This window comes from Pipistrellus kuhlii, unplaced genomic scaffold (genome assembly GCF_014108245.1).
Source record: "Pipistrellus kuhlii isolate mPipKuh1 unplaced genomic scaffold, mPipKuh1.p scaffold_m20_p_16, whole genome shotgun sequence".
Taxonomy (NCBI): domain Eukaryota; kingdom Metazoa; phylum Chordata; class Mammalia; order Chiroptera; family Vespertilionidae; genus Pipistrellus; species Pipistrellus kuhlii.
In genome coordinates, this window is record NW_023425471.1 from 9,131,577 (window position 1) to 9,147,132 (window position 15,556).

At 43.8% G+C, this 15,556-nt stretch overlaps 1 protein-coding gene across 1 annotated transcript in view; it reads left to right on the plus strand.

Annotated features, from left to right (window-relative positions):
* Positions 1-15,556, plus strand: part of PTCHD1 (patched domain containing 1) — a 66,622-nt gene that overhangs the window by 36,569 nt on the left and 14,497 nt on the right. The window contains exon 4 of the mRNA XM_036439761.2: positions 9,237-9,897. Within this exon, the coding sequence (XP_036295654.1) occupies positions 9,237-9,897 (661 nt within the window). The remainder of the gene's footprint in view (positions 1-9,236; positions 9,898-15,556) is intronic.

The window sequence follows — 15,556 nt, forward strand, 5'->3', positions numbered from 1 at the left end:
GTTTGAACTTGTGACACTCTGACCTCACAACCCACGCTATTCCCATGGACACACAAAATGTTGTCAAAGCGTGGGAAAAATCAGGGGCTCCCGGAGAATTGGGAATCGATTCCAGGATTGTATCTGGGCAGCTGTAAGATACCAGAGGAGAGTCTGTTTCCTGCTTCCCTGCTCTACAACCACAGTTGTGTAGCTCTCTAGCTTACAAAATGCATGCCCAGCCATCACATCATTTGGCTCTCATCATGCCCCTGAGACAGACTAAAATCCATTCGCTTGCAAGATAATTATGTGCATGTGTTTACTCCCTAACCATTGAGTATGTGTGCCAGGAAGTGTTCTAGCTAATGGAGATGTAGTAGACCAGACACACACTCATGGTAAAACTCATATTCTAGTGGGGGAAGCAGAGAAAAGAAGCAAGGAGATGTATAATGTCATGTCATCGTTGGTGCCATGGACAGTTTAAAACAAGCAAAGAGGATGGTGATGGCCAAGAGATGCTATTTTTTTTTCCCATTGGAGGTGGAGTCAGGGAAGATGATTCCATTTGATGAGGGTAGTGAAGGAAGTGAGGTTATTCGAAGGAAGGATGAAAAGAAAGATGGGCAGTGAAATGAGGGCGTGGGTGGTTAGGCATGAGTCTGGAGACACCAGAAAGGGCAATGTACCATCTTGTTGGCTACGGTCGGGACTTAGGCTTTTGCTCTCAGCTAAGGGAGGAAGCATTGGAGGATCTGGAACATGGAAGCGGCTGGATGTATGTTTTCAAAGGTTCATTTGTCATTTGTTATGACTCAGACGGTCATCGAGACCCAGAACCTGGTCTCAAATTGAAGTTTTCTAACTCCTGATCCAGTGCTCTTCCCACTCAGGTCCACAATTGTTCTCCAGACCTGGGTATGCTTGCTCTCCTGTTTCTTTTGTTGTTTTGCTATTTTAATGGAATGTATTGGGGTGGCACTGGTTAACAAAGTTATAAAAGTTTCAAGTAATCAAATCTAAAATCATCTGTATATTTTCTGTTCACCACCCCAAGTCAAGTCTCCTTCTATCACCATGTATCTCCCTTTGCCTTCTTCTAGCTCCCCTACCCCCTTTTCCTCTGGGGGTGGGGGAGGTACCAGACAGATTCCCCCACCTCCTCCGAATCCTCACACTGTCACCTGTGTCTATGAGTTGGGTGTTGTTTTTTTTTGTATGTGGGGATTTTTGCTTAATCCCTTCACCTTTTTCAACCAGCCCTCTTATATGTGGAATCTAATGACAAACTAAACCAACAAGCAAAATAGAAACAGACTCCTCAATTGGCATTCTGCTTTTCTCTGTCCCTTGCAGTTAGTTGTGGTTTCCTGACCAGATCTTAAAACTGCTGTTCCCTACTCCCCAGACTTTTGGCTCCTTGAGGCTCCTCTTTGCCTCTTGGCTAAACCAGCTTTCACATTCTCCCATCTGCAAGAGCATCCTGTCCTTGTCAGCCATCAAAACTCATGTCCCACACACTTGCTCAACCAGAGTTTAAGCCTGACCATGAAAGTCAAGTTAGGACAACTGGATGAAAAAAATAAACCACTTTAATTTAAAAAAAGAACAAAGGTTAACTTCCCAGATCTCCAAAGGTCTTCAAAATAGTAAGGAACTTTTTTGTATTCAAGATCAAGTGACATTTTCTCCCAGACGATGGGAAAAAGCGAATAGTGGGCCCGTAGTGAACCGCCTTCTTTCTTGATTTTTCTCTTCTAAAATCTCGGATTGATTGGCTTCAGATCCAAACTGGCTTTGTTTATTCAGCCAAGGCTGCAAAGACGAACAGCCTATTGCGGGGATTACAGTGTGGGGCTCTCTTGACTGGTCTTTGGTGTCAACAGCCACAAAAAGTGTTTACCCCCTGGTAGAGCCAGGCACTACCTACGGACAGAAGTGCCCATTTGTCCTTTGTCACTGCAGCAGGTCAGCATGACGCTGGGCATACAGGTACAGAAGTGTGTAGCTAGATAGTCACCTGTGTAGCTACATGTACCACTTGAATTCCGTATCCTCCGAACATGTAATGTTTCAAAGGCAGAATGATATTTCTGTTCACTTATTAAGGGATGACTAACTTGCTTTTGGCTGTACTACAAATGAATCACGGTAACCATCCCCAACTTGCAACTTCTGGCGTTCTGATGTAATGCGTTTCTATTAAAAGAAGAGGAAAGAGAGTGGGTGCGAGTGAGATCATGCAAAGACGGAACATAACACCCAGGGAGCTAGCGTAATTGATGAACTTTACAGGCCAGATCCGTCCACTTCGAGGTGTTTTCTTGTGTCCTGGGCGAGGGTACCTTGCCAGTGGGTTCCGAGGCATTTATAGGTGCAGAATACAGACCTGTATCAAGACCTGGCATTTCAAGGGCCTGGGTGAAGGAAGCATTTCCTTTGGGGGTGAAAACGAGATATTCCTTGAAAGCATTTAAAAGCAGTTTTGATTTCATGTCACTTTGAGGTAATATTAGAGGGCACACGATATAGATTGGAAAGGCAAACCAAGGCCCTCCCTTTTGACATTGTTTTCATGTTATGCAGTGTATTTGAGAGCGGCAGTAGGAGGGAGTGGGAAGGCGAGATAAGGAAAGGAGGGCAGGCTAGAAAGGTGGTATCATGCCCTAACTCGTTTGGCTCAGTAGATAGAGCATTGGCCTGTGGAATCAAGGATCCCGGGTTTGATTCTGGTCAAGGGCATGTACCTTGGTTGCGGGCACATAGGGGATGTGCAAGAGGTAGCTGATCGATGTTTCTATCTCTCTATCCCTCTCCTTTGCTCTCTGTAAAAAATCAATAAAATATATATTTTTTTAAAAGGTCATATCATCAGACACTGCCCCTGGGGAACCCCTACTTCCTCCGAATCCCCCCTCACAGGTGAGGTGGCTGGGGTACAACTTGACATGTTAATTGTCCTTCCTGGCAGAGTGGCCTTCCCACCCTTCCTCTTCCCCTTTTCAGCAGAAAGTAAAGACAGTCCTAGCCAGCTTGGCTCAGTGTATAGAGCATTGGCCAGTGGACTGAAGAGTCCCGGGTTCGATTCCAGCCATGGACACATGCCTGGGGGTTTCGGGCTTGATTCCCAGTTAGGGGGCATGCAGGAGGCAGCTGATCAATGATTCTCTCTCATGATGGATGTTTCTACCTCTCTCTCCTTCTCTCTTCCTCTCTGAAATCAATAAATACTTTTTTAAAAAAAAGACAAAAGCCGCCAAGAGGTATTGTAAAAGGCCCTCGGAGCCCACAGGTATTTTATTTTTCCTACGTTAATCACCTCTCCAGAGCAGACACTGCCTCCCGCCCCGAGCCCTCCTGCACTCTCTGCCGCAAGGTGCCCTGCTGTCTTCTGAGGAAGATCGGAGTGTGCCAAGGAGAGGCAGAGAGGAAATTAGACTCCGGCCTGTCGTGACCGGCAGCCCGTGTTGGCTTTGTCCCAGGCCCTGGCAGAAGGGGATTATAAGAGCCAGTGCCTCCCAGAACGGGAAATCACTCACAGAAGTGAATCTTTCTCTCCCCACCCCCTCTACCCCCAGTAACCCTACCCTGTCGTTTCCTTTCTGGGTTTCATCTACTATGAGATCTGTGATTGACCTAAAAAGAACCCCGATGTGTTATCAAAGCATACTTCCAGGAGCTATAATAACTATCAAACAGGTATTTAGGAGTTCACTCTCTCTTGCCCGGGATCTGATTGTATGGTTTATGCGTGTGCCTCGGCTTATGTTGTGTACGTTATGTCAGAACCAAAGGCTCTGTCTGTAAGGTTAGCTGGGCCAACCTCCCTTTCGACTGAAAACATATGAGACGTGAAGGAGTGATGTTCCCAGGATCTCTGACATTCCTTCCTAAGTAGCAGAGGCCACACTTAAGCCCAAACTTCTCCAGACTGGACTCCACTGGACTTTCTCCTCGATAAGTTTGTCTGGGAAAGTTTGATTTGGCGACTGCAGAGGCTGGATGGAGAATGAAAAAGGTCAGTAAGCTCAGACCCCATCCCCTTCGTCACCTGTTAGTATCGCCGTGTAACGTTGCTGTCTTAGGTGAGGTCTGGACTCTCTGAATGGACCCCAGGTCCCCGAATGTGGCTGTCCTACAGCTCAGTCATGTGCTCAGCCAATCATTGGAACTGGGTGGGCTGACAGTCCTTCATTCTTCCCCAAGTCTTGTTCATCCACGGAAGCTCTAAAGTTGTGCTGGTCCATGGCTAAGTGTATGGCTGTGAGGTAGGGCCTAATTGAGAGTCCCGCTTCTGCCCTTCCTTTACCAGGTCATCTTGGGTGAGTCACTGCCATTCTCTAGGCCTCAACTGCACCAACTATAAAATGGTAATAATGATTTAAGCATATCCATAGGGTCTTGTCTTGAGTAACTTTTTCAAACTGTATAGAAAGTACTTTGCAGACTAATTACAATTACTAGGATCATTCTAGACCTGAAGGATGATGAGAGCAACGAAGCTAACAGTCTTCGGCTGCTGTAGAGCCTGAGACCATCGGAAAACACAGAGATTTACATTACGATTCATAACAGTAGCAAAATTACAGTTATGAAGTAGCAGCGAAAATAATTTTATGGTTGGGGGTCACCACAGCATGAGGAATTGTATTAAAGGTTCGCGGCATTAGAAAGGTTGAGAACCACTAGTTTAAACAGTACGTTCAGAGCCTTAAAATGAATCTCAACTTAGCATTCAGTTCTGGCCTCTTTGGCAGCAAATACAATACTAATTTTAAAATTCGATCGTGATTGACACCAGATTAGGTTTTACTAGTACAGAACACTAGGGTGCTAACAGCAGATTAGGATTTTCCCATTGTTTTGGACATTGTATGTCTCTCTTTTGTTTTCTTTTAAAATTTTTTTATTGATTTTTAAAGATAGAGGAAAGGAGAGGGATAAAGAGATGGAATCATCAATGAGACAGATGAGACAGGAACATTATCAATCGGCTGCCTCTGTACACCCCACACTGGGGATGGAGCCTGCAACCCAGGCGTGTGCCCCAGCCGGAAATCAAACTGTGACCTCCTGGTTCATAGGTCAACACTCAACCACTCAGCCACACCAGTCAGACTGGACATGGTGTCACTTATGAGATTTTCCATGTGTTGAGTGTGATGTGAGCCCCCTGAACACAGATAAATTATCCTATTATTGACAACACAGTAGATTTGATAACTTATTGAATGTGTGTTGATCAAATAACTGAAAAATCTATACGCAGCTAATTGAAATATGGATTATATGTTGATTCACATGACAGTGAGACTGTATGAAGGCGCAGGCCTATTGTGTTTTTTCTCTTCGGAAAGAGGGTCGCTTATCTAGCTCAGTAATAAGCTTGTGTGGATTGAGATTGTCTATTTTGTGGACTAAGGTATCTCGGTCATTTCACTCTCATGCTGTGATGTGTTCCTGTCTTCCTTCCCCCTTCTCCACCCAAAAGCAAAGATTAATTTAAAAGCAAAGATGGCATCACTGTAAGTTAACTTGTCATCCTTTTCACTTTCCCTTTCTTTTTCAGTGCAGTCATGAAAAGTAAGTATAAGCAAAAGAAATCATAACTTTGATCTCCTGCTTCCCTTTTCCCTGTCAATATACGTAAGAACACCTACTAACGGATCTGCTGTCCTGAGTGGGGCTCCTTTAGGCAAGTACATCCGGGCATTTTAAAACCCTGTACAGTAGCTGTCCAGGTAGCAGGTGCAACGCGTCTGCCCATGGCCACGTGGGAAGCCAAGAGTAAGTAGATGGTGCGTGTGCTTGATGTGTAGGCATAACATCTGAAGGTCAGAACAGAATCTTTTCACAAATCCCAGAAGGGAGTCTTACCGCTCCTTTCCCGCGCCTCTTATTATCTCTCACCTCTTATCCCATAGACTCACGCTGCCAGGTGGGTGGCCTCAGCCAGCACCCCCTCTCTGGCTGCTTTGTCACTCAGCACCTCCATGCCACTCAGAAGCAAGAGTGACACATGTTCTACCCACCTCTCCATCAGAAATTCAAAGCAGCTGCATCTCACAGCAGCTCTGGTACTAAGAGTTAACAAACCTTCCCTGCCAAACGTCAGTAAGTTCTCCTTTCCCAAGCCTCCCTCCTATGGTTTTGTGGTACAGGGGTTAACAAGGTGTCTGCTTTCTTTGCTCAGTGGTCCCGAGGGTCATCGCAGTAGGTCAGCCGAGTTAGCACATCAGTAAGTAGTTTACAACAACTCCCAACACAGCAGGGCGGCATGGCCGCCTTAGCGAATGGATGGAAAATATCCCCTTGCTATAATTGGGTTCAGCCCTGTGGCTTAACACCATCTTATTTGGCAATCTTTTTCTCTTGACATATTTAGTAATAGCTCTAAGAAAGATTTATTAGACTGTTCATGGGAACAAACAATGTGTTAAATATTACACATAAGCATGCTTTCAATACCACTCCTTTTCTAGTCTATGCTGAACCTTTCCCCAAAGTCTTGCTTTGGACTCATCAAAATTCTCCCTTGTCTTTAAATTCCTCTTGGTCCTTGTCTCCTCCAAAAAGAACCTTTTCTATTTTTGGAATGTTTTTGTAGTTATTGAGTTCTTTTCATCAAAATTCACCTGGCCATGCTTAAAGAAGAAAACACACTCTCACAGTTTAAAACCACTGAAGACCTTTTGTTCATCGTTAATCTCAAAACAAAAATTTAGCATATGGTTAGAGTTTTGTGAAAATAATCTCCTGGGTATCTCTGGGGGAGAGAGAGGCGGGGATAGAGAGAGAGAGATAAGGAATGAACTCCAAATATTTCAGCCAAACATAATACAATGAACTGTTTCCTGAACCTGAGGGTTGGTGCCCATGGAGAGATGTGGGTGAGAGGCCCTGAGAATCAGGATTAACAACTTATGCTCTGTGCTCACTAAGGGACTTTGACAGCTGGTACCCCTCAGACATTTTAAAAAGGAGAATAAATATCCCACCCACCTTGGCACACGCAGAGCAAACTGTCTTAGCCAATAATCCATCTAGAACAGATTTGAGAGAAAACACATCAGGGTCATGGAGATGCTCAGAAGGTTATGAGTTACAGTGACATAGACCCAGCATGGCCACTCTGGACGTTATCCCTTTACATATGAAATGTTCTTCTTCAGTCATCAGATATACAGCAATGACTGTCTCTACTCTTGGGAGAGCACCCTCAGGGCTAGGCACCGCTCTCCATGCACTCATTTACTTAACATTCAACTTCCTGTCTAGCACTTTTGTACACTGGCCCGATTTTGTGCACTGGCCACAATCCACACACAGAAGGCCTTGTTTTCTCACTTTAGCCAGTGGTTCTCAACCTTCCTATTGCTGCAACCCTTTAATACAGTTCCTCATGTTGTGGTGACCCCCAACCATAAAATTATTTTCGCTGCTACTTCAAAACTGTAATTTTGCTACTGTTATGAATCAAAATGTAAATATCTGTGTTTTCCGATGGTCTTAGGCGACCCACAGGTTGAGAACCGCTGCTGTAGAGCCTAAGACCATCAGAAATCACAAAGATTACATTATGATTCATAACAGTAGCAAAATTACAGTTATGAAGTAGCAGTGAAAATAATTTTATGGTTGGGGGTCACCACAACATGAGAAACTGTATTAAAGGGTCGCGGCATTAGAAAGGTTGAGAACCACTGCCTTAAATGGTAGGTTACACATAGTTCTGCACATCTGATTTTTTTAGGGGCGAGGCATTGAAAGCACAAATTCAGGAATTAGTTGCTAGCAAGAACCTTCATCCGCTTGCTGGTATTGCCAACTTAGAGGTGGAGTGTGAGGGGCCAGGAGCATAGTTTCAGGAGCCAGACTGCATGATTCAGCCCAACTCACTCTAACTGTGCCTGTGAACTTGGACAAGGGATCTGGCTTCTGGATGGCTCAATTTCCTCATAGGAAAAAAAAAAACACTGAGGCTACCCTTGTGCTTCATAGTTTCTTATAAGGATGAAATTAAATCATCTGTGCCCGGCCTGTGGTGGGGACTGTTACATGGGTGTATTCCCATGTGCACTAGGATCGCAGGCATGCAGACCTGGGCAGGCAAACATCACTAGGGTGAGGTGGCTAGAATGAATTCCATTTTGATCCCTGAGCACAACTCCCATGGATCCCAGCCAGACTCTTGCAGTGATAGCTCCCTTCCCATATAATCAGACAAGGAAAGTCAGAGAATATGAGGGCTCTCAAGGTGAACCTCTTTTATGGCTCCGAGTGATTGAATTGGATGCAGAAATCGCTTAGCTGCCTGCAAATCAGCAGCGAGGGCTGGGCCTGCAGAGCACCTCTGCACCTGGAACTGCGCCTTAGTTCCCTTTTCACTTGACACTTTCAAGAGAAAGACGCTGAGCCCTAACCAGTTTGGCTCAGTGGACAGAGCGTCGGTCTGCAGACTAAAAGGTCCCAGGTTAGGCACATCCCCAGTATGGGGTGTGCAGGAGGCAGCTAATCGATGTTTCCCTCTCCCTTCCTCTCTGTAAAAAATCAATAAAATATATTTCTTTAAAAAAGAGAGACCGTGAATGGTGGACCTATATAAGGTTTTCAGATATTTATAGACCAATTGAGTCATAAATAAAGAACATGGCTTCTGGAAATAATGCTGGTACTTAAACTCGGCACTTCTCAAACTTTCATTATACCAGAATCTCTGGGGGGGCTTATGAAAACACAGATTGCTAGGCCCCACCCCAGAGATTCTGACTTACTAGACCTGAGGTAGGGCTTGAGAGTTTCCGTTTCTGGCAAGTTCCCAGGTTGTGCTGATGCTGCTGGTCCAGGAACCACGGATGTGTTTTGCATCCTTACTGTCTATTTTTTAAGTATATTTTCTTGATTTCAGAGAGGAAGGGAGAGACAGAGAGCAATAGAAACATCATTGATGAGAAAGAATCGTTGACTGGCTGCCTCCTGCATGCCCCCAACTGGGGATTAAGCCTGCAACCCGGGCATGTGCCCTGACCAAGAATTGAACCGTGACCTTCTGGTTCATAGGCTGACAGTGGCTGGGCTCCTTACTACCTATTTCTGATGTAAGGTTATAACATTTAACTTGAACTCTTTAGCATAGAGATGGCATGAGTGACTTCCCACCCCCCAAAATACAGATATTTGAATCCACAGAGCTCATGTCCTTATTCATGTGTATTTTTGCTAATAAACACTGACTTTCATTTTTTCCCTCATAGTTGCATGCTGCTGTGACCAAGATCCAGGTTCCAAGACCTGGTTTCAATTACACGTTTGCCCACATATGTGTCCTGAATAACGATAAGACTTGCATCGTGGATGACATAGTGCATGTGCTGCAAGAGCTCAAGAATGCGCGGGCCACCAACCGGACCAATTTTGCTATCACATACCCAATCACTCACTTAAAAAACGGGAGGGCCGTGTACAATGGGCACCAGCTTGGAGGTGTCACCGTGCACAGCAAGGACCGGGTGAAATCCGCAGAGGCCGTCCAGCTCACCTACTACCTGCAGTCCATCAACAGTCTCAACGACATGGTGGCTGAGAGGTGGGAGGCCAACTTCTGCGACACTGTCCGGCTATTCCAGGAGTCCAACAGCAAAATCAAAATCTACCCTTACACGTCCTCCTCACTGAGGGAAGACTTCCAGAAGACCAGCCGCGTATCGGAACGTTACCTGGTCACCAGCCTGATCCTGGTGGTCACCATGGCCATCCTCTGCTGCTCAATGCAGGACTGCGTCCGCAGCAAACCCTGGCTAGGCCTACTCGGCTTGGTGACCATAACCCTGGCCACGCTCACTGCAGCCGGGATCATCAATCTGACTGGTGGGAAATACAATTCCACCTTCCTGGGAGTCCCTTTCGTCATGCTAGGTAATTACCGCCCTTCCTTTTTCTGCTGGTAATGGTGACTGGGTTCCTAAAAGGCAAAGAGCAGCCATCTAACAACTTAATTTCTTTGTCAGTGTCTTCCCTTTGCCTAGAAGTCCTGGGACCAATGGTAAGAAGTCCTGGTGGTCAGCAAGAAGCAGCCTTATTTGGTAAAGGTGCCAGAAGTCCAACATCCTGGGCTCCAGCCCTGGCTCTCCTTTAAGTAGCCGTGTGGCATCTGGCAGATAGTCATCTTTGTGCCATGGTGTCCCAGGTTAAGCCTCCCTGGAAACAGACTGTGAGATAAGGATTTAGATACAAGTCGCTTATTTGGGAGGTGAGCCCAGGAAGCCCCAGTGTGGGAATGACAACATGAGACTGGGTAGGAAGACAATTCAGGGCATGTAAATGAACAGATTCCTGCTGCGGGCATCTCTGGCTCAATCCCACTGGGGACCTTTGGGACACCTCAGAGAACACTCTGTAGAGAGGGCCTCCTTCAGGAGTGAGGAAGCTGGGAGCTAGGCTGTGTCCCCGGAAGCCCTATGCATGACTCTCCCAGGGTCGTTAACACCCAAGCTCTTCACCGGGAAGACCCAGCACATTCCTACAGCTGGAGAAATCCCTCTGGTCACGGGTATTGGCGGTAGGAAGCCTTCCATGACCTTTAGAACGGTGAACAGGAGGGCACGTGAGTTGAGCACTGACAGTGTCTGCTACCCTCAGTTTCCCCACCCACTAGATAGAGTGGATGTGAACATCACACAAAAGGACATAAGTAAATATAAAAGAATTTTAAGAGCAACAACTGAGATATAAATAGAAGGAAACTTTTTCTGTCCTTGCTGTGAACTCAGGAGAATGTTTCAAAATGATGGTGTAAGAGCCCGGGATGGTTTGGCTCAGTAGGTAGAGCATCGGCCTGTGGACTGGAGGGTCCCAGGTTCAATTCCAGCCAAGGGCACATGCCCAAGTTGCAGGCTCGATCCATAGTAGGGAGCATGCGGGAGACAGCCGATCAATGAAACTCTCTCATCATTGATGTTTATATCTCTCCCTCTCCCTTCCTCTCTGAAATCAATGAAATATACACTGAGTGTCCAGATTATTATGATCTCTGAATGCATAATAATCTGGCCACTCAGTGTATATCCTATATAATAAAAGGCTAATATGCAAATTGTCCCCTTGACCATGTCCCCTCCCCCTGGCCAGGCTGGCTGGACTCCACCCATGCACAAATTCATGCACTGGGCTATATATATATATATATATATATATGTGTGTGTGTGTGTGTGTGTGTGTGTGTGTGTGTGTGTATGTGTGTGTGCATATACATATACATAATATACATATACACTTACACACACTGAGTGGCCAGATTATTATGCATTCAGAGATAATAATAATCTGGCCACTCAGTTTGTGTGTGTGTGTATGTGTGTGTGTGTGTGTATTTTTTTTTAAGTGATGATGTAAGAATCCACTCTATTCTCTCCACTGAGGCTGCAGGAATTTCCTGATAAAGATAATGCTCAAAACAAAGGCATAGTACCTGGCCACCATGGCTCAATGGTCAAGCATCCATTCTCTCCCTGTCCCTTCCTCTCTGAAATTAATAGAAATATATTTAAAAGACAAAGGCATAGTGGTCATAATATAGCATCAGTGACTCTGTCCATCTGGTCTTGATGGTAGCATGTCCAGCAAGCCTGATGGCAGAGTCCCTGTGGGCCAGGATTCAAACGGTTAGCTCTCCCCCTTTCCTCTGGCAGCTTGTCATCAATTCCTTCAGCAAAATTAAAATATTGGGACTCAGAGGACAAAACGAAGTGGCTTTTTTTTGTTGTTGACTGAGAAATAAGTATGATGGAGTGGGCCTTTTGCCCTGTTGGGGGTAGCTGAAGAGAAAAGAAGCCACGTTATGGTTGGTTAAGTGACAAGCAGGGCTGGCGGGGCTGCAAGGCCACAGAATGGCCTGCTGGCCCCGCTGCTCCATGGCTGCAGGCATTCAGACCCAGGCTAGGAGCAGACCTGAGTGGCCTTTGTGGGAAAGTGGGGCACTGTGCAGAGACTGAGCAAGCCGCGGCTCTACCAGCTGGGTTTACTGATCGCTGCTGAACACAACAGAGAAGGAGGCTGCTACGCTTCCTCCTGACTCCAATCTGTTAAGAAGGCAGCGTAACGTGGCTCTTTAAAATAACCCCCAGACAGTGAAGTGGGTCGACGGTGGTCTACAGTGTGGTTTCTGAATGCGTGAGTAAGGACTGAGTATGTGTAGCTTCCACGGAGGCTTGAGTCAAGATTTAAATTAAGATGCTTTGCTCATGCTTAGTCACAGGCTTAGGCTGTTTTTTTAGCTTTCGTTTTAAAAATAGTGGTTTTTGTTGTGATTATTTTTGTGGGGGCTAGTGGGTGGAGATAAACAGGAATGAGAAAATGATGGGGAATCAAAGAGAGACAGGTTCTGAAAGTGAAGAAAAAGGACTGGAAAAAAAGCTATTGTCTCTGGTTTTATGAAACTCTAGGTAGTTGCCAGTAAGTTCAAAGTATGATACAATATTTAAAACTCTCAAACCTTACTGCTAAGTCAGAGGCACTGACCTCTTTTTCCTTAGATTGTCAAATAAAAAAATGACAACAGCCAACACACATACACACACACACACACACACACACACACACAACCTTCCTAAAAACTAATTGCACTAAGTAAAATAAAATTAGAATATTTAGTGCTTCTAAATATTAATATTAAAATAGTAATATTCAAAAGTTCTTCAAATTAATTTCACTAAAAAATCAATTTCACTAAGCGAATGACATTAAATATTCAAAACGCCATTACATTCATTTTAATAGGAAAAAATTATAATATTGGCAATTTCTTAAAACTTCTATTTGTAGCCCCGACCAGTTTGGTTCGGTGGATAAAGCGTCTGCCTGCAGATTGAAGGGTCCCGGGTTCGATTCCGTCAAGGGCATGTACCTTGGTTGCGGGCACATCTCCAGTAAGGGGTGTGCAGGAGGCAGCTGATCGATGATTCTCTCATCGATGTTTCTAACTCTCTATCCCTCTCTCTTCCTCTCTGTAAAAAATCAATAAAATACATTTTAAAAAACAAACAAACTTCTATTTGTACTTTTTAGAGAGGTTTTAAATATTGTAAGTAAAAGTCAACACAGAAAGGCCTATACCAGCTAGTTCTGGGGCAGAGAAGGATGTAAGAGATGGAAAGATGCTGTTAACAGGGGAGTGTCTTTGAAAAACAAATCCAGAAATAGTAATGTAACGGCCCTGCAGAGACCGAGTATCACTGAACTTCACGTCCGAGTTCAATTCAGAAAGAGCTGGCATTGGCAATGAAAGAGACCAAGCGCTGCAGGTGCCCAATACTCGCTTGTTTGCAATTTGTGGGGAATGTTAGGCATTGATTTGATGGCAGTTTTCCCCGCTGACAGTCAGTATGCAACCTTTCTGTACATTTTCAGTCCAAAGAGGTCTCAAATTACTTGGTCACAACATGAAAGGAAGCTATGCCTTTTAGTAGCGAAGGCCCATTTGCAATAAATACTTTGCACCGTGTAATGGGTGCTTAATATGCTCATAAAGCCACCAGTGCCCGGATTTAGGATGGTGGTTGCCCTGCTGTATTTCTCAGATAAAGTCTTCCTCCTCAGAGATAGAATAAAATACAAGCAATAGCACGTATGACAAATGTATTCAGGGCCAATGTTAAAGTCTGTTTTTTGATGACCAATCTGAAAATGCCAATAAATATCTCAAATGACCAAGAAGAAATACAGTCCTAAGGGTTTTGCACTGAGTCAAAAGCTGTCTGGGTTTTTTTAATTGCTTCTCTATAACACAAAATGACTATGCTTAACCTAAGCAGATTTAAACAAAACTTCTTGATTTTTTTCTGTTACCTTAATACAATATCAAACAAAATTTTTTAAATATATGGTCTCATTTAGAAGGAAAAGGATCTCAGAAACAGTCTCTAATATTGGCATTTCCTTAGCTGACAATAGGTCTATAATGTGATAGATTGTAGACTCAAGAAACTAAATATTCTCAGGGTAATGCCGGTCACATAAAGCCAGACACAGCCAAATGCCAAAATGGCAGTAGATTTAGAATGGAAAATTTTAAGACCACGTGTGTCAAGCAGTATTAACCTGACAAAATTCCAGAATAGGAAAGAATTTGGATAAGCTGAGAGTTCACCATAATGGGATATGACTGTGTGTTTCTAGCCAAGATGGTACGTGACATCTCTGGCAATAAGAATATATCCTACACAGATGAATCATTTTGGCAATGATGTAAGCAGAGATACATCATGATTTAGAATGTTTTTCATCAGCAGCATGCATATTAGACAATCCCACTTCTGGCAAAACCCCTGTCCATATGACTCAGATCAGTTTTTTCAGAGCTGAAATCCTTAAAGGTCTACACAGTATTATACATGCTCATTGACAGTTTGTAGTTACCATAATTTGGAGAGGGGTTTATTTAATCCATAGCACTTATGCATAAAGTAATAGCTTATATTTTCAAACTGTATTCATATCAGGTATTAAGATATTTGAACTGCCACTTAAAAAATAAGACACCCATCATTTTGACCCATTATGGGATTTCCTTTGAAGGATGAGGATTTACACCACTGTCCTACAGTTTTGTGTGGTTGACGAAATTAGCATAGGTTTTGTGCATGTAAGCTCTCCCTCCAGGCTTAATATTTCCACAGATTTGCTGATCCGACACATAAGGAAAGGAAAGGAATGTTTGAGAATATAGAAGGGAACAGAAGGAAGGTTTTCTTCCTTCTTCATCTGGAAGGGTTGTTGCTGCATGTATATACTGACCAGCTGAAAGGAGAAATTGATGTTGTAGCAAAAGGTAGTTTGGGTATTAGTTGCTCTCATTTAAAATGGTTGCTTTGCATTTACCAAGATACAAGGGTGGTGAAGATCAGATGAAACAAAAATATCCTTCAAGAAAAATATTTTTCAAGTCTTTTCAGATGTTTAGGATTTTGAGAAGGTTCAAATGCCAGATCCTCTTCCTTCTGAATTATCCAGCCAGGCCACTCATATTCAAGAATGGGAAAGGAAGAAAGAATGTGATTAAGTGCTAGGAGGAAAATAATAGCAGGGATGTTTGGCTTCTTTCAGATATACATTCTAAGATTATTTGTATCAAGTTAAGTTCTCCAAGAATTTGTTGTAATTTGGTGCCACCTAGAATATAAACTAGTATATGGAGCTCAGTCTTATAAAGGGGTAAAAGTTCTTGTGCAAGCAATGTAGTTCCCGTATTTTCCGGCGTATAAGACGACTCTTGAAACGAAAAAAAGTCAACCGAAAATTGGGGGCAAAAGACCAAAACTGCACAAAAATTACCTGCAGATCTTGACGGCAAAGTAAGTCTTTTCTTTGAAGTGGGGGGTAGTCTTATACAGCGAATATAGACCTAAACTTATGTTTTAACTGTAAAATTAGGGGGTCGTCTTATACACCAGAAAATATGGTAAATGAAAAATTGCAACTCAGCAATTTTTGCTCTTAAACTTAAGCACACCTGAAAGGCTTTGCTTTCTTGATGATTATTCTGGTATACAATATTTTTAAAATCATGAGAAACTGGAAG